We start from the raw sequence: 26,983 nt of genomic DNA, 5'->3' as shown, positions 1-26,983 counted from the left end.
GAGTAACTAAAAATGAAAATACTCCATTAAAGAATATTTTATACCATCCTTACTTTTTCGATTCCAAGTATCTCTCAACATAAACTTTCAAATAACTGTCTTGATCCAAATGTTTTTAATTTGGTTGTGCCCAAAAGCCACAATTAAGATATAGGTGTGGATATTATAAGAGCTATACAAAGAGTAGGAAATAATTTTCACCGTGGAAAGCTTATAATAACCCTGAGGAACAAAGTTTTGTAATTAGGTAAGTACTGATTTTCCTTAACAGCAGAGCAGGCCACTTAAGATGCTTGGATACCACCATGAAGTTGCCCATCAAACGTATCTTGGTGTATCTTGCTAAAATAAGTTACTACATACCTGGAATAAATTCCACTGACCATGTTGTGCTGGAAAGAGAGTTCTGCTGTGCTGGGTCCAGCAGCTTTGGAAATAAGCAATACGACCAAACCTCGCATCTGTAAATTATTTCGGCTATCGTACACAAAACCCCTGCAAAAGAAAAAAAAAAAAAAGCATGTTTTCACCATCCATTTTCACTGGTCATACCAAAGTGGAAAGAAAGACTCAGACCTCAGGCTGCCATCATTTCTTCAAGTCTTTAATATTCACGTTTGCGTGGAAATAAGCTGCAATTATTAATCATGATTTTTTGTCATCCTTTACTTGACACTTACATTGAAATACTACTATTGCAGAGAAAAGCAAGTATTCAGGATTAAATCTTGCTTATTTCCAAGGAGCAGCTTATGTCCTGCATTTCATGTCATGTCATGAAAGGAGTATTTCAGAATAATTCAATGTGATCTACTGTAACAGGAACATAAGAGCTTGCAGTTTGTTGTTTGAAGTACAAAAAAGCCAAAAGAAGCCTCGTACGTCAAGAGAAGAAAGGGAAAGGAGGAAAGGTACAACAAAATCCATAACCAGCTGAAAGAGAACTGTTTAGATCACAGTGGTTATAGACAGATTGCACAACAGATACAACATGCCTAAGTATATTAGGAATAGACTTTGCAGAACCTGATGAAAGGTGTAAAAGTAAAAGTTAGAGATAAATGAAGTAGAGATGGGCTGTGTTTAACAAAAGAACTGTTTCAAGTGCTGCACCTTTAAATTTGGGGTCAGAAGGAAGCTGTCCCCAAAAACATATCTGTTGAAAGCAATTCTAAATGACCACTTAGATACACCATCTCAGAAATTAACTTGTTTTAAAGCAAGCTTAGCTTTCCTTTTTGACTGCAATGTCTCCAATTGTATTCTTCCTGTCCTTGTCAAGCTGCTTTCTACTTCCTATGTTCACCAATAAGGGTAAATAGCTAGAAGAAAGGATAGTACATTCCAGATGCTATTAAATTTGTAAACTCATTTCCAATAAATAAGAGCCCATATCTCTGATACCATCTAAAATATTTGTTAAATAAATCATATGAAGAACTACATCACAGATTGCTTTTCCAGAGTACAATTTTATCCCTAACAACTGAAGGAAATCAAAACAGAACTGTCTTTAAAACATCTGAATGAAAATCTAAGATGTTGATCTTGGAAGTACTTTTGAATAAAGAAAACAGTGGATGCAACTTAAAGTTTCATTTGGATTTTTTTCATTACATTTACACCACTTCACAACACAAGAATATCTTTAGTGTACCATTTCATTTACACAGACACATAAACATAAAAAAAAACTAAATAGCACCCTGCTGTGTGAAAGCTCTTGTGCTACTGCAAAAAAAAAAAAAAAAAAAAATTTGACTTCTTTTCTTGAGTCTTTACAACCTTTCCTACAGCGATGGAGAAATGGCCCAAAATACATGTCTCAAAAAGCTCTAGGAGAAGAATGAGAGGGTCTGCCCCGTAGCTGGTACTAGACAGCTACTGGGCTTGACCTTGACACCTGCACTGATTCCAGGCCAACGCTTCCCCCTCCAGAGAAGCCCTGAGCTCACACTCAGTGCAGCTACAGCCTACAATCGCCACTAACGATTAACATAAGAGGAAGCCGGTATAGCTCATATGGCTTTCTACCACAACCCACAACGTTTTTAACTCTGTTGGGGTCTAATGAGCCAAATGAGGCCATGGGGTTTTGTTCTGTGCCTTTCTAATATGCCCAGATCCCACTTGCTTCACCTGTAGACTAACAGGGTGGTGCACCCAGGACAAGTTAGGGGTGAGGTGCAGCGAGCCTGGCGGCACTACACCCCACACTCTCAGCAACGCGGGCAGCTGTGGTGCTAGAGAAGGTATCAACTTTTGCTAAATTTCCAAAAAAGAGAGCAAGTGTGTATGGCCTCAGACAGTAACAGAATTTGGTTCAACTAAGTTGAGTAACAAACATCTACAGCCAAAGCTGAAATGTCACCAAAGGCAAGCACTAGCCACCAATCTTAATCTGCAATGATGCAATTAAATGTTAGTCTCTCTTAACAGAGCAGTAAAATGCAAATAGCAATTAACACATTACCTTGCTAGCTATCTTAAAATAAACCAATTAAAATGTTTCTGAAAATTAGGAGACCATGGGTAATCACTATTTTAGTGGAAGACATTCAGCACAGATTTTAGCACGAGATCCAAACATAACTTTCTGAGGAGAAACCATGCCACAGAGCCACCAGCTCTCACTTCTTCCATCCTCAAAGATTCTTTAAAAAAACAACCGAATCCCTGAATAGAACAGCATAAGAATCACTGAAAGGAAGATACTATATAACTTCCCAGAGCAGACAATGATTTCTTTTGCAAACCAGTCCATGGTACTTCCCAACCACTCAAACCCAGGAAAGCTTGTGCAGCTCAGACCTCTCCCTGAGAGCACACGCTGCAGTCCCGCAACGTCCACCTTTGTTTTTCTTACCGGGTACACGTAGTGAGGGATTTTAAAAAGGAGGGGACAGCTGCTTGCCTTCAGTATTCTGTGAATTTATAACTTGCATACCTTTATTCTTCACCAAGCACACAAATAAATAACTGTTCTTACCAGGTTCCAATATACAGTTAACAGAATGCAGCCAAGACAGTTAACCACCTAAAACTCTATAGATTTCCAAAGTCAGAGCCACAATGAACATTAAACTACCCAGGAAAAAAACAGAAAATACATATAATGAATAATATATAGTGTGTATGTTTCCTGTATACAGAATTCGTAACTGTTTGTGGTGGTGTAAGTACTTCTGGCTTGAACTTCAGTTGACCACATTACTCAGAAGCACACAAGTTACACAGATGATGCAATTACATTCAAATATACTTCCTCAACGCTATTTCCAATTCCATCATTTTTAAAGAAAAAAGTGGTTCTAGGAAAAAATTGCTTTTTTCCACATATGTATGCTGGTAAAATCAGAGTGCCTTACTAAATACAGGATCCCATGAGAAATGAATAACGCTTAAAAAAAAGAAATTATGATGATACTTTTAACAATCGGAACACTTTGGTTTTTCATGCCCAGTGCTCTACAGCTTGCCAAGGGACAGGATATTACAGAAGTCGAGGAGAAAGGTATTCACCACAGGATTATAAAGCACTAGGCCTCTGCCTAGATAGACACCATTAGAAGTGAAGCACTACAGTGCTTTTACCTGATTCAGACTAGGTGAGGAACAGAAGCAAAAAGTTACCTGTGCTGAAAATACTCACACAGTTTCATAGCAGTAACAAAAACAAGTGTTCAGAGCTGTTCAGGGGGTTGCACCACCAGTAGGAATGAATGCCTTGCATTCTTAGCAGAAGACTATTAATGAGAAGCGCAGATGTGTGGGGCGGAGGAAGAACAGGACATAAAAATTAAATAGTGTAATAATAAGGAGCAACATGTCCGTCATTTCTACACCTAATCATATAGCCTATATGTTACATATGGTTTGGATGTTATTTTTTATGAATTACCAAACCAGTAGTCAAAGTCTAATTCCATTCAAAACATGACTGAAGTTGTGCTCCTGACATGTAGCATATCCACAGTAAAGCAAACCGCATTAGACTTGAAACAAATAAAGCCTACGGTGATCATCCTTTAGGCACTAGAAACTACTGCAGCTACTTGACATGGCTTCAGGGGTCACATTCACATTCTGAATTAAGCTCCCAAGAGAGATTCTGCACGAGTAACAGCTACACAAAAGTCTTCCAGATGGTGCAATTAGTCTTGATGGGTATGTGGCAGGAGACAGGTGCCTCTAGGGAAAAAAAGTGAACTAAAAGCAACCCAAGTGAAATTGTGCCCACAAAAAAAGATGCGTCAAGCTGAGACTTTTTCGGAAAAACCTCTGCTGAACACCACAAGTACATGCACAGGGTACCCAAAAAAGAAACATTACCACAATTTTGCTTGCTCTTACAGGCTGGGTGTCTGGCAAATTACATACTTCTTCCTCAGGGGAGCGCATACCAAAAAAGGTAGGTAAGTCAAACCCTTCTACAATTCAGTTTCACAAAACATTGAGAATTTGGCACGGGGAGGGGGAGAAGGCAGGCATTTACTCTAGATATTATCCACGTGACAGAATAACCCATTTGAAAACTGGCAGATTCACCGTTTTAAATACAGAACACTGTTCACAAAAAATTCCTCTTACAGCACAGGGGAAAAGCGCCTAGCTCTGACACATGCGCAGTATGGCGGTGTACAGGCACAAGAGACTCACACCACCCACTCAAGCAATGACACTGGCTAATAGCTAATGTGCTGCAAATTACACCTCCTACTACCAGAGTCCGTCTGCTGCAGAGAATAAATCAAGCAAACATGAGCATTTCACTTAATGCTTTGTGTATTTCTCCACATGTGCAGCCATTTCAGTAGACTTTGCAGTTAAAATATTAACTTCCAGTAACTGTCAGGTTTAACTTCATCAGTAATTTACACTTTCATTGAAAAAAAAAAAAAATGGACTATTTATTGCAAGCACCATTCGTATTTTTGGGCAATCTTGTTTAAATACTGCAAAGATTTTAAATTATTTGCTTGAGACAAAACCAGCTAATGCTCTTACCACTTTTTTCATTAAACTCTGAAATTAAACAATAGAGAGAAAATACGGCAAATACAACAGTTACTGCAAGGAAGAGATGGACACGGGGGAAATTTCATGGTACCAAATGGGAGTTTTTAAAAAAAAAAAAAAAAAAAAAAAAGGACAGGCAACTGTGAAGTCAACTGACTCTGCAAGTGGGTGCAGCAGAAGAGAGCATACTTATGGGTAGTAGTCCTAGTTCAAATTTAACCACTAAGAATACAGAACAAACTTTCAATCAAAACAGACGTGCTAAGGTATTTTGGAAGGGTCAAAAAGGGTTTGTTAAATGTTTAGTCAAATGTGTTTAGTATTTCCCAAATATTCTGCTCATGACCAAAGGACACAAGAGGTGCGGGATTTGCAGCCCTTTCACCAGTTATCCCAGCAGGCCAGCGGAGCCCCTCCACCACCGCCCAGGCGTGTGCTCTAGCCACTGGCCTGCTAGTAGGGGCTGAAGTGAACAGATCCCCGTCCTCCTCACCTCCACTGGCGATTTTGCCCTTCCTTTCCATGCATTTTATTGAAGGTGTCCCACTGGCAAGATCTATCGTTTTGTTTCAGGTCATACATGAGCTCTGTTTAGCTACAAGGGGAAGGAAAACAGGGAGAGATATGAGGTGGTGATCAGCCATTCCTCTACCTTCCCACTTCAGATGTCGAACAAAAGGAGGAAAAAAAAAAAAAATCACCTGTTCACACAGCTCTAATAAAAAGCAGCTGGGAAAGTCTGCAACACAACCAAAATCAATTATGCTGATGAAGATTTATAAGCCTAGGACAATGTCATTGAAAACACAGGCTAGTTTTAGGCTGAAATACAAACTGTTCTGAAAAAGGAACCCCTCTATTCAAACTGACAATCCCAGATGTGACAATATAAACAGTTTTAAATCTGTAACATCTCGGGAAAGTAACATCTATTTTGCTCAATATAGAAGGGTTATCAGGATGCATTCATGGTTACAGGTGCAGGTACATTTGAAAAAAAAAAACCACCACACTTTTTCAAAATTAATTATAAAACTGACAATTCTATCTCTAGTGCTAGAGGTAAGGCATGGAGCTATTCAGCAAGATCGTCGGCTTCTTTATTAGAAATGCAAGAGTTCTACCAGCCTCAGGGCTTTTATCCTATTTGCTTTATTAATGACTTGTCAGAAGTAAATAAGAGAAAACTCTCTGACATACTCATTTTTTAAATGGATGTTGAACCGCTGTATTATAGATGCACTTATCCAAATCATAGGATTCACCATATGACTGTATGATTACACTCAAACATACATACATGTAAATACTCAGAGCATTCAGTTTCATATATTGGGTGTATGCTAATGGCAGTCTATAGCAACTTATTTTCACCTGTTACTCAAGTTTCATGTATATATTAAATACCCTTCTGCACACGTATCTTCAAAACACATTAAAAACCCTGGTCCACTCCAACATCCACGGCCAGACCTGTACAGGGGGATCAGCCTTGTCACGACACTCGTTTTGAGCACAGTTCAGCAGGGGGAGGAAGAAGACAAGGAGAAGACAAACTTACTTCACATGGGGAGAATAGAATTTAAAAATAGGATTCAAATTAAACATCCAACTGATAGGAAATGATAGAAGGAGGGATGCTCTGAAACCCACGAGCCATCTCGACTCCAAAGCCCACTGGAAGCTGCAGATGAGAACACGTGCGTTTCAGAAACTTATCCCTGGCCTTGGACAACTAAACAACTCTTTGCGTAAGGAAAATAAGTTTGGGCGTTGGGGGAATTTCTTTACCTGAAAAAACAGGGTTGTGATGGGGATGGGGCTCATTACTGTTATGTAACTGTCTAGTAATTAAAGGGTTTATCCAGTAAGAGCAGACCTGTGTAATGGGTCAGGCCAGGCTTGGGGGATTTGATGTTCCCGTCCCACTTTGCGGGAAGGTGCTCTTATAGCAGGTTACAAGGGAGATCTTTCTAACAGCACTCCTGCTCTCCCTGCCTCTGAACAAACAAGGGATCTCAACCCCTTAGCTTTGTGAAGCCAATCACAAAGAAACACAAGATTTCACACACAAAAACCAAACAGGACTCTGATGTGAAGACGACAGAGGCCTGTCTTTGCACTGGCTCTTCAACCAAAGCCAAAAAAAATAATAAAAAAAGGCAATTTAGAAGTACTGTGGCCTTCACTTATGATACAAAGCAACTTTTGAATAACTCTGACCACCACATGGTGTGACATTTGGATAGTTAAGACTAAGCCAAGATGGTAACCTGCTCATGTGCAAAAGAAGAATGGTTGTGGCCCGGTGAGAAAGCACTTGCCTGAAAGTTACAGGTTCACAGCTGCACCTCTATAGGCATAGTCGCTGAATAACTTATACAGACAGTGTTGTATCTGTGCTTCCATTTGGCTACTCTTAGTCTTAAGACTACTTCACAAATCACAACCACGGCCTTCAGTGAAAAACAGGCCTCAAAATGCTCAGTTCCACAAAAGCTGCAGCGTTTTTTGGATGCAAAGAACTTTATAGATTTAGGTAACTTTTTTGCACTTATGAAGTCTCAGACACCTACTCATCTGGAGAGAGTGACTAAAGACCACTCAACATACACTTAAAATACGGCTTGTATAAAATTTAGGTATTCAAGTATTCAACCCAGAAATTCACCTAAGGTGTGTCTTAAAAATATTAAATATATTCTTCACAAACCGCATAGAAACATAACAAAGAATATCTTAGTTGCTTTATCTTGGAAGAAGGTTGCAGGAGCATACCTTCTAGAACAGGAAGCTTCTGCAGGAGAGCTCCTAAGGTCCTTACCAACTTGAGTGACTCCATGAGAGCAGAAAATAGCTGCTCAGTTCTCACAGGATTTTGCTTACAAAGAGAAACATTTCTTAACTAAAGGTGAAAAATTCCATGCAAAGTTTCATCACTCCATTGCTTATTAAATGTGATCTTCGCAGGGACTGGGAGTGTAGAAAACTATGCTTAGAATGGCAGGAGGCACACAGAACTTGAGGTCAACTGCATCGTTCCCAGAACTAATTTATCACAAGAGAAAGTCTTAAGACATAACTTTTTGACGGATTTCTAGGAAAAGTCAGAGCACCCTTCAAGATCAGAAGAGAGACTGATCTCTTTCTGGAGTTGCCACATGTACCTATTTCTTCAGACTTTAGTATATATCCCACATACTGTAGTACTTTCAAGAAGAAAATTTCAACAACCTTTTAAACACAGCAACAATCACAAAAGATGGACCCTTCTAGGAAACTATAAAAGTCAGAACGTTAAATAAAGTTGTGGAGTTTCAAATGGGCAAGATCCCACAAAAATCAAGTCTTACCGTAAAGATGAAGTTTAAGAAACTACAGGTTTTTGGGCAGGTGCAAAGCAAATACTGATACTTGGCCTTGGTTACTTGCAGTTCATTGTCGTTGAGAATTTACAGCTCCTAAAAAGCAATACAGCCTTCAAATTCTTGAAAGAAAAAAACTGCAAAACTTATGACCAGCTGAGGATGAAGAGGAACAAGTTGTGCTTGGTCAGAGAAGGGGACCACCAACTTTTTCACTTGACTGAAGATCAACAGCAAGAATTTGAAACTAAAAAGTTTCAAAAGGGCTGGTTTCAGGTCATTTAAGATCTGAAAACAGCCTACTATGGACACGGAAAAAACCCACTATAAAAAATAAAGGGCAGCTACAATCAGACATTTATCTCAAAGATATTGATTATTCAGAATTTTTTTTTTTTTTTTTTTTTTTTTTTTAATAATTCTACCCTCCACCCATCAGATCTTACAAGCAGTAGCGGCAGGGCAAAAAGGACTACCTTAAGGATGACACTAAAGACACCACACAGAAAACAAACCACCAAACTGTATTTTTAAACCAACTGCCAGCCTCTGCTGTTTTTCCTGGTCAGTGTTTGACTTGATCTTGGAATGTGATGTGGATAACAGGCAAGCTAATACCAAAAAATGCAGTTACTGTCTGAGTGCAATTACTCTGACCAGCAGTAGCTTGCAGGTCTGGCACCCTTATTTTTCTAACCACAAATACTTAGACAGAAGCCTAATTTTTCTGTGTCTGATTTCTCCACCAATATTTACTTTATTTAAACTTTGTGGGAGGTCTAGCACCCCACTGTTGACCAATATCAACAGGTCTACTCAAGCACAAGACTACCTTTCTGAAAACAGGCTTTCTCAGACGCAGGAATATTCTGCTAAGTGAAAGCAATACAAATATTTTTGAAGAGTTCTGTGAATGACAGAAATATGATTAGCTTCACAAGGCTAATGAATTCAGACACCTCTGGAGGTCCAGTGTCACTTCAGCAATATTGTAATTGTACAGCCTGTCATAAAAATGTATTTTGCATTAAACAACCCTACCAGGGAAATGCAACAATGAAATAGGTCAACTCCTGGCCATTATCTCGCACTGAAAATGCTCACAGCATGTTTTACAAATGGATGAAACATAAAAAGGCAAAAATGTTAGGATATGTATTGTCATTACAGAATGCCCTAGAAAGTTCTTTTAACCTTCTGTATCCAACAATATTTAAGTAACAGCTTAAATGATCTTCAGCATTATTCAGATTAATTTATTGCAAATATTTATTCCTTAAAAACACTGAAGGCTCTTTACAAGTAGTGAAAAAGAGGTTCCAAGTTCTGTGCTTCAATGGATTGTTTTCACTTAAAGTAAGTAGCTTAAGTCAAATACACACTGAGAGTCATGTAAATACAAATCTCCCTTTTAAAAAAAAAGGGATAGAAATTGGTTTAAGTGGTTGAAAATCAACCACCGCCATTAGTCCAAATGCAGCACCTCTTCTAAAGACTCTACAGATTTGTCACTACCTACTGAAGTTAAGTGGCATACACAGCAGAAGCCTTTCATAAACTAGTGGGGGAAAAAAACCACCTTAAAACACAGTAGAGAATTAGGACAGAATGCAAGGCAGCAATATGTACCTACAGTCACAAATGGGAAGAAATATAAATACTTCCAGACACTATGACAAATGTATATACTTCCAAATACTGTACACCGAGGGCCTTTCAAGGGTTTATTTCAAGTAAAAAAATCAATTTTAAGCCAACAGTGGAGAATACAGACAAACCTAGACCATAACTCTTAATCAGTATAATCTTCATTTTGATGTTTTTCTCTAGGTTACTGATTCTAGAGAGTCTCTTCTCAGTGAGACCCAGGTGGCTGACACTGATAATTAAGATGAATCTGGGCTTTTACTCAGGTAAGAAGTATTTTCAATGTGACCTCCACCCAAATTCCATAGTTTTCACTCCACTGTGTCAATGTCACAATCAGGCAAGTTTGTCTGAACAGGAAAACCTCCTTTTATAAACACAAACCACAACAAATATCTGCTCCCTTTTCTTGGACAATTGCTAAGCATCAAATAAGCTCATTAAGTTACCAGCGGCATGCTTTGAATTTATAAAGTCATGAAACGAGATAGAGCACAAAAATGCTGAAAGCGTTTTACAGTGAAGCAACTGTTGGGGAAAAAAAAAAACATCACTGGAAAACTTTAGAGATTTTCTATTCTTTTTCCCTCAGAAAAGACAAGACTTTAGAAGGCTTGAGATTTTAAGCAAACACTTGTGGTTTTGGAAATGCTGGTTTCCATGGCAACCAGTAAGGTCTTCTTTATATAGCATTATAAACAGATGGTAAAGACCGGTCATGTTTGCTTCTTTGCCAGCATATCAATAGAACTGCTGTACTACTCTATCTCATGTATTAGAGTTATTAAGTAACTTGGGTATTTGAGCAACAAAATCTACAAATCAGACATGCTTAACTAGTACCTTTTTTTCCATAAACACATGAAGATTCTCAACAGTAAAGTCACTGTAGTCTATATAGTCAGATTTCTTTGGCAAAGCTTTTTATAAATGTTTTCTCAGCACTTGCCGTGCAGGGTACATTACTACCACAAATATGAATCTGACATGGATTAAAATAATGAATTCGACAGGAAATAGAAATGTGACTACATTTACACCCACTGATATAGAAGTGTGCTTTAGAATTACGTTTTTGTTGTATTACATTTGGAATTATTCAGAGAAGATGTAGCAAACTGTAAACTCACCTTCGTCAAGTCATAACAAGCAGAGGTTATTCTTGCAGGCAATTTGTCGCATTTTAATCTTTCAACTGTAGCTATGTTACAACATGTGCAAGTGTTCTTGTTTTATAGATGGCTGGAAGTATCAAGAGAATTTGACTTGGTACAGCATTTGATTTGGTACGTCCCTGGAAAAGTTTGAAGCACTAACTACTAGCAGTACAAGCTAGCATAGATTCTTGCCATTGCATTCAACTTACTCCTCCAGTGGTTTAGCTAATAGGTTTCATGCCATAAACTGGAAAAAAAAAATAAAGTAGAAGAAAGGCAGAAGCAAAACTCCCATCGGGTTTACTGACTGCACATCAGGAGTCCAAATTACACACTTTAGATCAAAGTATCACCTCTATTCTAACAAGATTACGAATTACTTTATTATCAAACTATTCAAAATATCAGTAATTCTGATCCAGCTCCCACTGAAATGCATGCCATTTTCCAGTTTCAATCAGTGCTTGCACATAAATCCCCACAAAACAGTTAACAAAAATAAACAATGGAGAATTTGTAATGCCTAATGGTTTTTCCGATAAGCAGTAGCACCTCAAGGACAAATGTAATACCTAAAAAGTTATCTTTTCTTTACCCGAAATACAAATTTCCAGGTTTGCTCCTATGCAATCTGCTACCAATATCACAGCAGTTATCACTGATAAGCTTGAGATTCACAAAAATCCCCACACAACCCAAAGCTCTAAAAACCCACTCAACTTCATAAAACAACCAATAATACATTTAGGAAAAGTGTGAACTACTAAAGATGTGAATATGTTTGGCAAAGATCAAGAGGATAACAAGCATTCAATATGCACAGAGCAGCCAGAAATGTGCTAGGGTATGGATGAGAAATCTTCCTGCGCATCAAATGGGACTGCATTAAGCAACAAGTTCAACAGACAGATAATCACACACAATTTTTGTGTTGCTAGTTTTATATTTATCTGTTTGATACCAGGCAAACGATACACAAGTACAATTTAACGGTAGGGTCCGTTCTGCCAAAATCCCAACAGTTTCCAATAGTGCTTAAACTGTATATACCTAATACTACTTAGCATATAATTCCTAGCTCGGTTTGGTGGCACAAGCCCAGTCAGAAGTCCACATTCAGATGGCAAGAAGTCCCTGTTGTTGACTTTGCCTTCAGCATCAAGCCACTGCCCACTGCCGGGATCAACATTCCAGCAATCCCAATACACTTTTGTCATTTTAGGATATTGTTGTTCACCTGCTGGCTACACCAAAACCCACCATTTCCATGCTCCAGGTGATTTAGCTCCACCATAAGATAAATCCAGTGTTAATCTTTATGTTTGATATATAAACTTGATCAATATCAGGTGGAGGAGGATGAGGTTAGGGAACATTTAAACAAATCACACATGCACAAGTGTGGTGGGTGGACCCTGGCTGGACGCCAGGTGCCCACCAAAGTCACTCTATCACTCCCCTCCTCAGCTGGACAGGGGAGAGAAAATATAATGAAAGGCTCGTGGGTCGAGATAAGGGCAGGGAGATCACTCAGCAGCAATCACTGTCACAGGTAAAACAGACTCGACTTGGGGAAAATTAATTTAATTTATTGCCAACCAAATCAGAGTAGGATAATGAGAAATAAAAGCAAATCTTAAAAACACCCCACACCTCCCTTCTTCCCAGGCTTAACTTTACTCCTGACTTCTCTACCTTCTCGCTCCCAGAGGCTCAGGGGGATGGGGAATGGGGGTTGCGGTCAGTTCATCACACGTTTCTGTCGCTCCTCCCTCCTCAGGGAAGGGCTCCTCACACTCTTCCCCTGCTCCAGTGTGGGGTCCCTCCCACGGGAGACAGTCCTCCATGAACTTCTCCAACATGAGTCCTTCCTACAGGCTGCAGTTCTTCACGAACTGCTCCAGCATGGGTCCCTTCCACGGGGTGCAGTCCTTCAGGAACAGCCTGTTCCAGCATGGGTCCCCCACAGGGTCACAAGCCCTGCCAGCAAATCTGCTCCAGCGTGGGCTCCTCTCCCCACAGGTCCACAGGTCCTGCCAGAAGCCTGCTCCAGCGTGGGTTTCCCACAGGGTCACAGGGTCGTCATTGTCGTCGTCCCCCCCGCCACCAAAACCTTGCCATGCAAACCCAATACAAGTAAATGGGACACATCGATAAGTGCTGAAGAAACTACCTGATATCATTGCCAGGTCACTCCATAATCTTTAAAAAGTCATGGTGGTCAGGGGAGGTTCCCAAGGACTGGCAGAAAGCAAGTGTCACTCCTACCCTCAAGAAGGGCAGGGAAGAAGCTGAGAGACTGCGGGCTGGTCAGATTCAATCCCTGTGAAAATAATGGAGCAAGTAACCCTGGAAACAATTTTGAAAACACGAGGGACAAGACGATGATCAGCAGTAGTCAGCATGGATTATGAAGGGGAAATCATGCCTGACCAACCTGATAGCCTTCTACAGTGAGATGACTAAGTCAGTGAATGAGGGGAGAGCAGCAGATACTGTTTGTCTCAGCTTTAACAAGACTTTCAACACTGTCTCCCATAACATCCCCATAGATAAACTGATGAAATACAAATAAGTGGACAATGAGGTGGATTGGAAACCAGCTGAATGGCTGTGTTCAAAGGGTTGTGATCAGCTGCATGAAGTCCAGCTGTAGGTTAGTCATTACTGGTGTACCCCAGAGATTGATATTGGGGCTAATATTGTTTAATATCTTCATTAATGGCCTGGATGATGGGACAGAGTGCACCTTCAGCGAGTTTGCAGACGATACAAACCTGGGATGAGTGACTAATACACCAGAGGGTGGTTCTGCCATTCAGAGGGATGCAGACAGGTTGGATAAGTGATCAAACAGAAATCTCAGGAAGTCCCACTAAGGGAGATGCAAAGTCCTGCACCTGGGGAGGAATAACCCCAGGCACCAGTATAGGTAGAGGACCAAACAGCTTTGCAAAGAAGGGGTCCCAGTGAACACCAAGATGAACATGAGCCAGCAAATGTGCCCTTGCAGCAAAGGCGGCCAGCAGCCGCCTGGGCAGGATTAGGCAGAGCATTGCCAGCAGGTTGAGGGAGGTGATCCTTCCCCTCTCCTCAGCACTGGTGAGACCACGTCTGGGGTCCCCAGTACAGCAGACATAGATACACTGGTGTGAGTGGCCACAAAGATGATTATGGGATTGGAATGTTTCTCATAGGGGAAAGGTTGAGAGAGCTGTTTAGCCTCCAGGAGAGAAAGCTCAGGGAATCAATGTGCATAAACAGTCGATGGGAGGGAATAAAGACAACAGAATATTTAATCTCATTCTTCTTTGAATAAGCACAACACAGGTATCTGTGTTACAACTGCATGGGGATAGCAGTTTCAGAGTGAATTGGTAAAACCATCCTAAACAGGAGGACTATTGAGTTTGAGTATAAGCTTTTTCTTTCATCCTCTATTTCACCACCTATGGCTTACCTATTTATTTTTGTCCAAATGTTTTAAGGATTATTTTTGAAAAACCTGAAATTTCTACAGCTGACAGAGACTGAAAGAATAAATTATTTGGACTTTAAAATTAATAGGACTGCATTAAGTGTGGCCTCTCTTTTTGCACAAGAAAAAATACATTTAAGAACGATCAGAAAATGCAACTAAAGCTACAAAGATGGCCGGAGGTACACAGGTAGGGTTAAAACCTTTAACTAGCATTCCAGATAAATGAGACTTCAATTTGTCAGAGCCCTTTTAAAACGGGTGGCAAACCAGAACAAGCGTTGTATGAAGGGCCTGAACTTCAGTTTGATAAGTATGCAGAACACCACCAAATTTGGAATGGGATGGGGAGTGAAAGGCAAAAACATGTTTTGTATCATTAAAAAGGATTCTAGGCTTCATGCGTAACATAAGACTACACAGCCCTCACACTGACTGTTTTATTTACATAAGACATAATACAAAAAGATGGACCACAATTTCAAAACAGTACACCAACACAAATAGAGGAGAGATGGAGCTTCTGTACTAAAGTTACGTAGTTATTCAGGAAAGGCGTTGGTGGTATTGACCACCTCAATTTTTCCTGGACTGCCTGGTGCCTGAGTCTGGAGGGCAAAGTTAACGAACACAGTCTGTAGGAATTACTGGAGTCCATGAGAAAAACCTGGCAAGATGAAGCAATGCTGGAATATGAAGCAAGAACCTCGATCCTCCCCACCAGAGTGACCTCAACTGCATGGCAAACAAGTGGAAAGCAGCACTGCTAACAGAGGGGAAAAAAGAACCACTCCAGAACTGCCAAAAAGGAGGGCACCTTACTAGAAATGTCATTCTTGGAGCAGAAGCAAGAATGAAAAGAAAAATGGAAAATGAATGACATGCCAGACTTGTCAATTTGCTTTAAAGAAGTGTATCTACCACTTCAGGTGCCTACATACAAGGAAAACTGTTATTCACTATACCAGTCAGGCAACCTTGGAAAAATTTCCAAGACAAACATTGTAACAGGAAAGGTGAAAATAGAGGAATCTTCTTCAGGCAATCTGAAAATAAAGATTTTTTTGAGGTCCACCACCTAGGGAAAACTGAAGAGAGCTCAAGGTGAAGCTGCCAGAAGCAAACCTACCCCAGACTTAGGAGTCACAAGGAAGGAAATTTAAGTCACTGATCTGACCTTGCCTCCAAGAGATACAGAGGCAAATAAAAAAGAAATGCCAGGCTCTGACAAAGGAATACAGCACTGATATTAAACCTTTGCTGATACAAAGTGGAGTGGGAGTGAAGAGAGAGAAACCTTTAGCTCTGACATGCAGAAAGATAACTATTTTTTTTACATTATTTATAAAACTATTTAGATTATCCAAGTGTACCTGATATTTTTTTCTAACCTGGCACACATCTTGCCACGTAGCTCACAACACTAAGTTTCCATTAGACAGTAACTCAGAATAGGATTGACATTTTCAGCAGTACCTTCATCTTAGGCAAATCATGATAGAATTTGTGTTACATGCAAAACATGAACTCAAATTGCTACAGAAAGTCCAGCTTATTTTGAAGAATACCTATTTCTTCTTTAAAGATCTGAAAGAATATTTCTGCTTAATAAATACTTTCATTCACATAAACTACAATTCAACTTTATCCTAAAAAAAAGAAAAGGTTTCTAATTTGTCTGGAATGAAGATCAACATGGCCTGCAGCCATACAATGCAATGTTATCCAAACCAACAACACCCTACTGACAAAAGATGTCAAATGCTTCTGAAAGTAATTCTACATTTATTTCAAATATTCTTTCATTATACCAAAAGCAAACTGTTACTATTGTCAATGGGAAAAGAAACCCACGTAAAGATATAACTCACTGAAAACTATGACAACTCCCAGGCTTTTTATTCTCTCAAGTGTACTGACATTTCAGAAAAAAAATTAAGATCAGCAAATACAATTATCAAAAAAAGACTATGATTTCTAGTATTCCTTTTTTTGTTTGTTTGTTTTGTTTTGTTCTGTTATATAAGCCACCTCTGGAATTAAATACAAATACCATTTCAGGATTACCTCTAGCAATACACTCAAAAAACTAAAGCAAGACCTTAAGAAAAAAAAAAAAAAAAAAAAAGTGGTTCAGACAAATCACCACCACCTTCTGAAAAACCAAAAATGCTCCAGAAAACCTGCAACAACTATTGCACAGAACTGGCAGTGCTACGTCTCATCTGCAGAAAAAATTATACAAAAATCAAATCTCAGATTTCAGGATCTTTTTAAGCTTTCACTCCAAATTCAGCAGCTTCTGTGAAACAGTTTTCCCAAATGATACTTTGTCAATATTAGTAGAGTGCTGACTTGCAGAAACAATTTAACAAGTTACCTGTTAACACTGGTTTTCCCTCCACCAGTTCTCCAGCTGTTACTTTAGCTAAACACCAACTATGCCTGACTTAACTTAGTTCACATGAGACAGTGGAAAAGACAAAATTCAATATACACATTGCCTGATGTGCCGTGACTTGATTAATCATTACAATGATGCTAACTACATTCTGCTTATGACACGCAACTACAAATGTTCCTGTAAGTAAATCTGAATGAATCTGAGGAGAGCACTACCATCTCAGCACAACTGAACAGCCTTGAAACTCTCACTTCGACTTCTACATCATTCTATTAGATTTTAGACATAGCCATTTTGTACTACTTACACATAAAATCATTCGATTAATTGAGGAGCTTAAGCCTGATATGATGAATGAAATACTCCCTATACAATTTCAGTCTGGGGAAAAAACATTAAGCATTACTCAAGATTTTAAATTTATGATGAGTGCCAGCCTGTTCTATTCTTCTGTTTGGCTATCTTTGGTCAAAACACTACCATGCATTCAAATAAAATTTTCTCACCATTACACTGCATATAATGGTGCTGTTTATTATCTCTAATATATAGATGTGTAATTATTAAGTTTCTTTCAGAAGACAAACATTAGGGCGAATATTTCAGCAGAAAATGCTTCCAAGATACACGATTTACAAAAGTAACACATTTTAAAAAAACTAAGAGATAGAGCATGACAAGAGTTAAACAAAGATTTTTTTTTTTTCCCCTCCTATATCATCTTACATCTGAAGGATAGAACTTAACCTTGGATCACAGTCAAAGTACTTCTAGCAAACTTGCTAAATGTTCACCAAAAATCCAATAGTCCAGTTATATTTTTACTGCAGTTTGCTGGCAAGTTCTTGAGTATTACAAACTGTGTTCCCTACCATGCCAACAGCGGGACACATTTTAATACTTTGAGGAACCATATGCACTTTCCTTGGGATTTGTTAGCACAAGAAAAAAAGAAAAAGGTCGCTCTCATAAGTGAGCCTAATTTGCACATACAAGCTTGCAGCCAAGGAATATGTTTGTGTGCTACAACTTTTTTTTTTCCCCATCCCACTAAACATTTTTTTCTTCTTTACTCAAGTTAAGCGCACTTCATCTGTGATTTCAATTTGCCATTGAAAAAAGCGTATGTAAGATGAGCTGTAAAATTACAGGATCATAAAACGATGTAAATTTAAATGTCAAAATGTAAATGAAAAATGTACGGATATCTAAGAAGCATGTCACTCGAATTATATATTAGAGCTTTAAAAAAAAAAAACAAAACAGTACCACTACAATTATAATACACAGTGTTCTCAACAATTTTCTTTACCTATCAACTTTGCTTTTGCCAGTTGGCAAATACCGCTTTCAGCGTTGTTAGATGCCATTCCAAAAAAATTTCAAAGATTTCATTTTCTCTCTTCACCAGACTACGAGGTAGCCAGCTAGAATGCTAGAACCTTTTGGTGCCTCTGTGTTTGTGCTCAGATGTCTCCTTTCTGCCGATGAGGCCAGCCACAGTGGATCCTGAGGTTTCTAAAATGAAATGTGGTTAGTATTTTGTGGTGAAGTGTCAGTGATCAGAAATAAAGAAAAGGCAGAAAACAAAGAAATTGGATTCTCCCCTAAAAACCAGTATCTGTTTCTATGTTTTATTCTATTTTGGCTACTCATTTCTCAAGAAAAAATAAAAATCATAAAGGTCCTCCCTCTCATGACAAATTTCTGCAGAGACATGCAACCCTGCTGTGAGGAAACTGAAAACACTTCACTCTGTTGGAAGAAAGTAGAAATTGTACAAAAATCTCCAGACACAATGAACAGTCTGACCCAGAGGCAAGACATAATTCGGAAAAAGACATCTGTATATGCACTCCTGCCCATCTACACTGTTCCTTAATAGCTGAACCTCAGGAGAGGTGTCTATGTGGAAAGACAATTGTGGATCTACCACCTCCTGCCACAAACGTTATTCAGTCTCTCAGAAGGAAAAACACACCCAAAACACACACGCTGGTTTTTATAACATGGATAATTCTTCAGATAAACCTACAAAAGCCAGTGATGAAAAAAGGCCATCAACATATACTGATGCTTAGGCAGACTTTTCTGTCCAACCTGCTAGGCAAGCTTTCAGTTCAGCCCCCAAAACACTAAAAGGTACTGAAGTACAACTTTAATTATAGACTGATACCTTGACAGAAAAATTCCTTCTGGATTTTATGCTTACCATCCTCCCTAACTTTCACAAATTTTAGAACCTGAAAGAACACGACAGGTTCTTTGCACACATGCTCACTCCGAACGGGCTCCACTCCGAAAGCAGACTTGCAAGAGCAGACCAGAGAGCAGGCAGTGCCCTCCTCAGCCTCAACAAGCTCCCCAACTTACTTCCTCCTTCACCACATTATAACCTCAAGGAGGGCAGGCTCTTACCAGCAGGCCACAAGAAAAAAAAAAACAAAACAAAACCAAAACATAAACCAAACCTCAAACCCCCAAACTTTGAAATCAGTTGTGAATCAGAGTTCCTATTCTTTCAGGACTAGGAAGAGAGGGAAGCAGATAAAAATCAAATGCAATCCTTCAGGTCCACTTTTTGGATCTGCACGCTTTTGGAAGACCACTGCCCTCTCTACAGAAATACACTTCTACTGACCAGTGCTACAAAACAGAATGATAGTACCACGATGACGCTTCTCAATAAACAGGATAACTTCCAACAATAACATCTTTGGAGAGAGCCGCAGTTTTGCCCATCTTGGATAGAGAATAAACTTCAAATTACTGATAGCCTGTTATCTCACAGAGAAGACTATATGGTTTCATTAACTTACACAGAACAAACATACAGAGAATGATGTCCATAAGCAGAAGTATTTCACATTCTCAACGACTGCAAATACATACAGAAACACTCATTCACGATAAGTCCTTTCTCTTCACATACTGAAGTCACTGCTTTGAAAACACAGCAACTTCTGAGGGCACTAACACTATGGCAGGATCTAGAACGACGCATGTAACTAAATGACAACAGTAGTTACTCGTTATATTCACTGAGCAGAACTTCAGATCAAATCAAAGTCTGTAGTCTTTAAGTAATCGGATTCTGGTTCTCTAGATTTAATGACTGAAAATAATTCAACTGTCAAGGGCGCATCTGAAAGTTATAGATAAGTCAGAAATCTAAAAATAAGAACTTGTAAATGTTAATAGACTGTATATAGAAAATGTCAATCCTGGTGCATACACCCAACAAGTAAAGTTTAATTAGCTCCCCTTATTGACCTTTTTAGAATTGACTCCACGGAGCCTGTTTTGATAAAAGACTAAAAACAGTGTATTCAGTCTTCATGTTAGATAGAATTTTGGTGACTGTGTCAGAGGACATTGCTAATGCAATCTAGAGACGTGAACGACAATGTCATGATTTAATGGAAATGCTTCTTCCAGGCAATAAAGGGAGGACAGACATGCTAATTCTTGGTGTTTCATCTGCTAACTTTAATATTAGATTTACTAGAATATACTGCACTTCACCAGGGTTCCAGTGCACATTCAGGTATTAGGACAATCCCTCTTTCAAAGACTCCATATTAAGATAAGCCCAATATCCCACTGTCTTTAACTTATACGTGCAAGTTCTTACTACCATGTGTGACAATGACTTTGTAGTACTGGTGTTCCAGTCTTATCAAGCCTATTATGCTTGCAGAAGAATCAAACCACCATTTTAAAACATTCTTTCTGTAAAATAATACAAGAAGTGTATAATAGCATTTATATAACACCTAAACATGGAACATCTAAATTCTTTTTTGTCAGTCAATGATGCTGCGCCAAATTTACCAAACGTATCTTCAAAATCCACAAAAACAAAGACTTAGGAATTTTTAACACTTCAATTTAGCTCTGAAGAAGAGGAGTATTTGAGACAGTGCATCAAGCAGAAAATCCAAGTTAGCTAGTATAAATGACAAGTAACATACATAATCTGTAATTACAGGTATATCCAAAGTTATCGAAATGTCAGACTCTGTTGACTTAAATTACTTCAAGCCAACAATTTATAAAACAGCACAAAGTCTTTCTTTTCAAATAATTTCCCTCTTTCCTCACATAGAAATTATGCAGCACTTTTATATCTACATAGATTATGCTTGTTATATTCAAATATAATAGTAGCTATGAACATAAACACTCAGAATAGAGTTTTACCCTTGCATTATATTCTCTTATTAAAACCACTGTAGTAAATATACAATGTCTAATACAAAAAGGACTTGTCTTGGGACTTTCATTGTTCCTTTGAGTCATGATCTTCCATCAATTTCATGTGATAATGGTTTGCAGTGAATACTAACTTCCCAGTTCTAGGACTGGGCAAATAAAGTTATTCTGACAGTCTCTTAGAATTATCTCTCTTTTTAGAGAAGTTTTCAATGTAACTTACGAGGTGAACAGAGATGGGAACAAATACTCCCTTGCCAACCTTGTATTTCCTTCCAATTTTGCAGAGAGAGTAGCTGCATCCTGTAACTCTAACAAAGTGATGAAGCCTGTATGATTGTACTTCTTTCCAGGACTGATTTAACTAAAGGATAAAGTACCACTAATAAAAGAAAATTAGCTCTTATGTCAATTGCACGGGCTTGGTGCCTCTGGTACACTCTCTTATTCTTGGGGATCTGCTACAATCCTACTATTAGTCTGCAGCTAAAAAGAAAACCAAAAACATCTGTTGCATTTTATTTTTTCATCTAAGAGGGCACCATGACTATTCCAAGAATATACACAAGACTACAAACACAACATCAGCATTTCCTGAATGTTGAAGGTCCAGCCCTGTATCTTACTATTTACTCGTTCTTTTAAACAAACAGTTTTTGCATAGAGTTTTCTTGAAGGGTGAGATAGAGGAGAAGGGAGAAGAACGACTTCTTTAACCAGACATCACCAAGATACTGTCCTTGTAAATGATACATAGTAAAGCACACAGCAATTCAAATTAGATCTCTCCCAGCACAATCTTCACCTAATAAAAGAATTACAGCTAATGCAGCATCATGTACACAATGGAACATACAGGTCTGCCGTGTAATCCAAGGTAGTATTGCCATCAACACCAAGAAGCTGTTGTTCTGGGGAATGTGACTCAGTGTTTAATTGATTTTTTTAAATTGTTATTATTGTTTTATTTCAGAAGTTAGAACTGTTTTCCATCACCACTATCCTCAATCCCTACGAAAGAATACAATATAGTTTAAGGTTAACAACTTCTTAATCTAGGCTATAGAGACTTTTTGGAGGCCCTCGCAAAACGCAATCTTGGCAGCTTCTGTGGTTGGACTACAGCTCTGGGCTACTCCATCACTGACCTTTCTCCAGTGCATCCTGCAGCAGCGCTGGCTCACAGCCTCCCCTTCTTCTGCCTGCACCGTGCTGCTATTACATTATTACGCACATGCTAAAGCTCCTGTCCTTGCTCTTATAGCCCAAGGAGGGGGGCAGGACTGAAAGGAAAGCAAAAAGAAAGGACAGAGCTAGGCTGGCGGCTGTGCCACAGGCCACAGCACCCAATGAAGCTGCTGCTCTTGTGGCAGAGGTTACATGTAGGTGGATTAATCACCAACTCCTTCCCCAGAAACAGCCCAGCTCCGCACAAGCTGGAAACGAAGGAGGAGGAGGTTGGCTGCAGAAGCAGCACTGAAGAGGCAATCTCCTATCTCATCTCAGAAAAGGTGACAGTCATGCCAAACTGCATTAAGCCAATTAAGTTTTACGGTCAAAATGATTCCATCGAGCATGTAGGGAAGGAAAAAAAACATTGCACACTGGAAAACAGTGAAAGGCAAAAATGTTAATTAACTCTTAAAATTGCATTCTTTTCTTTTAGTAACCCTGGGATATAATTGACTGAGGTCCATCCCTACTTCTTGTACCTCTCACATGAAACCAACAGAAAATTCTGTATTTTAGTACACTCAGTCCCTGGCATCTGTTACATTTTAGGGTAAAACTTAGCTTAATAAAAGCTTTATTTTCCTTTTCCAATTAATATACCTTGCTTTCAACTGACTTAGAGGTAGGTTTTCCCCACTGGCTATTAAGGTTAGTGAAAGATGATGGTTATAATATTCTTTCAGTGGAAGGATCTTTTAACAGATGTTTTTGCTATTATCTAGGAACAACAAAACTGCAAAACTTCCCTAAATCTCCACTGGAATGGAAGTCCCAGAAGATCCAGAGCAAGAATACTTCATCTAACAATATTTGGTTTCCATTTTTCACATATCTCTCCAAGAAGCACATTATTCTGGGAGAGCTCAGAAGCTATCCTTGGAGCGCCCAGTGCAGGCGAATAACTGTTTTTATCTCATTGTGCTGGGTTCTGCTGAAGAAAGAGGATCAGAGTTACCACAGTGCTGGGTCGTTCACTCCTGGTATACCACCACCGGCCAGCTGAATAACCCTTCACAAAGTTATGGACAGATATAAGCACTATAGGCACTAAGCTCTCGCATGATTTCATAGCCATTTAATCATTTTGAATGCCTCTAGAAATGCGTCCTCATCTAAACCTGAGGGTTATGAATATCCAATGATTTGGCGAATGCTACATGCTACTGCAGGTCAGTGATCAGCAAAGCCATTTCTGTGCAAAATAATTAAAACTTTAGAGACTGGGCAGCAGTTAAGTGTGTCCTTAAGCACTACCAGTGACATGTGGGATGAGGTGGTCTACTGCACTGTTCAAGGAGTCATACAAATAGATTTCTTTCAGGGCAAGAACAAAATATCCATTACCAGTGGGCACAGCTGATGTTCACTGGCTTTCCTTGCTTTCCTCCTCAAGAGGCCTGAACCCTATTCACAGACTCCACCATTCATCAAGGCTTCTTATACCCAAGCATATGCAGAAAGGATAAATTCAGTTAGGTGTAGGGAACTACATACCACATCCTGAGCATCGGCCAGGCATCAACTGAAAAGATGACAACTGTTTTCTCTCTTACAAGAAAACAGAGGAAATTAAGGATGAAGTTTATCAGCAATAGCTAGAGAGCAGTGATACAAAACATTTGCTGACCCAGGGAAAATGTTCAGCAAGCTGGCCTGCAAAGTGTTATCACAGTAACTTGCTCTCCATGTCAATATAGCAGTGGCAGCTTCAGTTTTGACTTCTTCTTTCCCAGGGCTACAAAGAATCACATAAGCAAGATGTTGTTCACAAGATGCTGCTTGGGGACCACTGCTACAAGTCTTTAAACTACTCATGAGAGCAACTATAGGCGAACGCCACTTAAGAAAGCAATTTTAAATAATTGCACTGTTCAGAAAGGGCCACAATTGTTCTGGAATAAAGCCACTTCGATTCTGTAAGAGAGTCTACACCCTATTCCGGAATAACTTCTTGTGCTACAGTTGCGCCAGTCAATTCTGTGCATAGAAAAAGCACCATTGCTAGGTAGGTTCCTATTTAAAAAAAAAAACACCAAAAATCCACCACCAACAAAACATGCACATGGTCTAGTGTGTTAGTTTTACGTAGGGAGCAAGGGTTGTGAATAGGTTAGTTTTTCATTTAAGTGATCAATAGGCTGATCCTTCTGTCTCCTACGTCAACGGCAAAATATTGCCTATTACTAGATGTACTGTACATTGCTATGTCAATTGCAAAGTACAATAGAAGTTTTTCCTGATATCAAAAAGCATGAGCAGAATTTGGCTCAAAATTATTATTGTAAGTATCAATGAATGGGCTTATACTATTTATACAGTATATATATATATATATACACACACTGTCTATACTATAGACCCTACATAAGTCTGAAGAGATGCTGAAAATACTTTCAAGTAAAGCTGTCTCAAATGAAAACAGAAGGCTGTTTTTTTGAGTTAAAAGGAAAAAAATGCAACAAAACTGCAAGTGTACCGTAATTCAGACTTCACTCTTTTTCCTACAGTTTTACAGAAACATTTTTCTTCAGAGTAAAACTGGTCATTTTCCAGACCAAAACTATTTTTTTCAAAGCAAAGTCAAGAAACAGGATAACGTGGATGCTGGCCATATTCTTAACAAGAAAAAAAGGCTACTGTTTCTTCAAAATAAAGCTAGAATGTTTTTCTGAATCTTTTCAACAATTCCCCAGGGATGTTGTAGCTGCTGCATGCACGGCAAGTATAACATTAAATTGTCCATATCATGTTATGAAAAGTCTCGTGTGTCCAGAGATACACAGCATTTTCAAATAATTCATGGCAAGCCTGCTAAGATAGTTTTGAAGTCCAATTCATCAGTCAAGACTTCCCTACCTCACTTCTCATTTTGCTATGGCTACATGAAAAACTATGGCATAAATCCATTCCCATTTGGAAGCTGCTTATTTGGTATATGTATTCCTAGCTACAAAAACTAGACTGAAGTGTTGGAGATTTTGAACCACACTCAAAATAAAGACATAAACACATTGAGAATACCTGGCACATACCATCACTGGCTTAACTAAAGATATTTGTAAGTGTGGGTTTTTAAGCTTTACACAGTGAACTTTTTTGATAACTTGTGAAACAGAATTTCATGCTGAGCTATATGGCACTTCGCAAATTCAGAATGTAGTCATGTATTTCTCAGTTTCATGACCTTACACATTAATTGCAACGATGTAGTGAAATTCCTGGTTTTCAGCTATACTGGTACAAATATGACCTTCAAAAATTTTTATTAACTTCTGGAAGTGACTTGATAGCATAAGCTGTCTCAAGCTGTGACGACCAAGATCTCACTGCAGAACACACAGCAAGGAAAGCACTTACCATTCAAAAAAGAAAAAAGCTCCTACCGGCATTTTGAAAGGGAAAGTTCTGATAGCGCACAGCTACCTCATCACATGACTGAGAGCTTACTTCATTAACCCTATCTAGGGTACTTTCAGAGAAAAGTACCAAAATTATGAATTTACAGGGCATAATTAGACAAAATACAGAAAAACCAAGGATCTCTTTAGAATAAAAAAATATCCAGTTTTACTTTTAAACCTGGAGGCACAGGAGATGATTGACTTTCGCCACTTCAGTGGCCTCATTTGGAGTCGGTGAAGACTTATGAAATGAAACTACTTTCATAATTGTTAATAAAAATTATGTAAGTTTAAACTTGTGATACTTAAGATGTAGTTTCCCCAATATCGCAAAGCCAAACAAAATCAGAACTTAAAAACGTCACTTTAGACACTTTTATAAGCTTCAACATTGCACATTTACAATTCAGCTTCATTTTCTCACAATGTCTAAAAGAAAAAAAAAAGAAAAAAAAAGAAAAAACAACAGTGCTGCTGATACAAAGTTACTGATCCCTTTTTATTTTTGGGATTGGTCCTAAAGCTGTTTGGACCATAAGTTACTGAAGACTCTATAGCACAACACCTAGTAGACAGGGCCTGAACTTCAGTTAAGATTTCTAGCTGGCTATTACCACTGCTGCTACAAGCACTTTTCATTTGTCCTCCTTTGTTCCCCGAATTCCTTGCCTCCTCCTCAGTAGCACAGGATGTAAACACAACAGCAAGTTACTAAGAGTTAAGAAGTTACTACTCAGCCAAGCTGTGATTCCTGTCCACTCTTAGCCTGAGGCAAATCCAAGATAATTAGACTCAGGTTAACCTGCAATGAGAAAAGGTCAAGCTACATTGCATTATTTTGCATTTGCTTTGGGCTACGTGAATGCACATTATTCAGTGTTCAGAGCTCATCTTATGAGCAGTAACCCGACTGCAAACCCATAATAAACAATTCTGGTTTTAAGACTCAATTACATGTGTTGAGATAATGTTGTACAGTTACAGTATGCTACCACTAGCAATACAAAAGACAGATCCTGAAAATTTAGCACACGGTTTTGCTTTTGTGGTCCCAAGAAAAAAGA

General features: G+C 38.8%; 1 protein-coding gene across 1 annotated transcript in view; it reads right to left on the bottom strand.

Moving 5' to 3' along the window:
- PDSS2 (decaprenyl diphosphate synthase subunit 2) overlaps positions 1-26,983 on the bottom strand; it is a 123,791-nt gene that overhangs the window by 71,887 nt on the left and 24,921 nt on the right. The window contains exon 2 of the mRNA XM_087777202.1: positions 364-495. Coding sequence (XP_087633328.1) covers positions 364-495 — 132 coding nt within the window. The remainder of the gene's footprint in view (positions 1-363; positions 496-26,983) is intronic.

The sequence above is a fragment of the Nipponia nippon genome, unplaced genomic scaffold (assembly GCF_047370975.1).
Source record: "Nipponia nippon isolate SJK-2023a ecotype South Korea unplaced genomic scaffold, ASM4737097v1 scaffold_4, whole genome shotgun sequence".
Classification (NCBI taxonomy): Eukaryota; Metazoa; Chordata; class Aves; order Pelecaniformes; family Threskiornithidae; genus Nipponia; species Nipponia nippon.
This window is presented reverse-complemented; position numbering and strand designations above follow the sequence as displayed.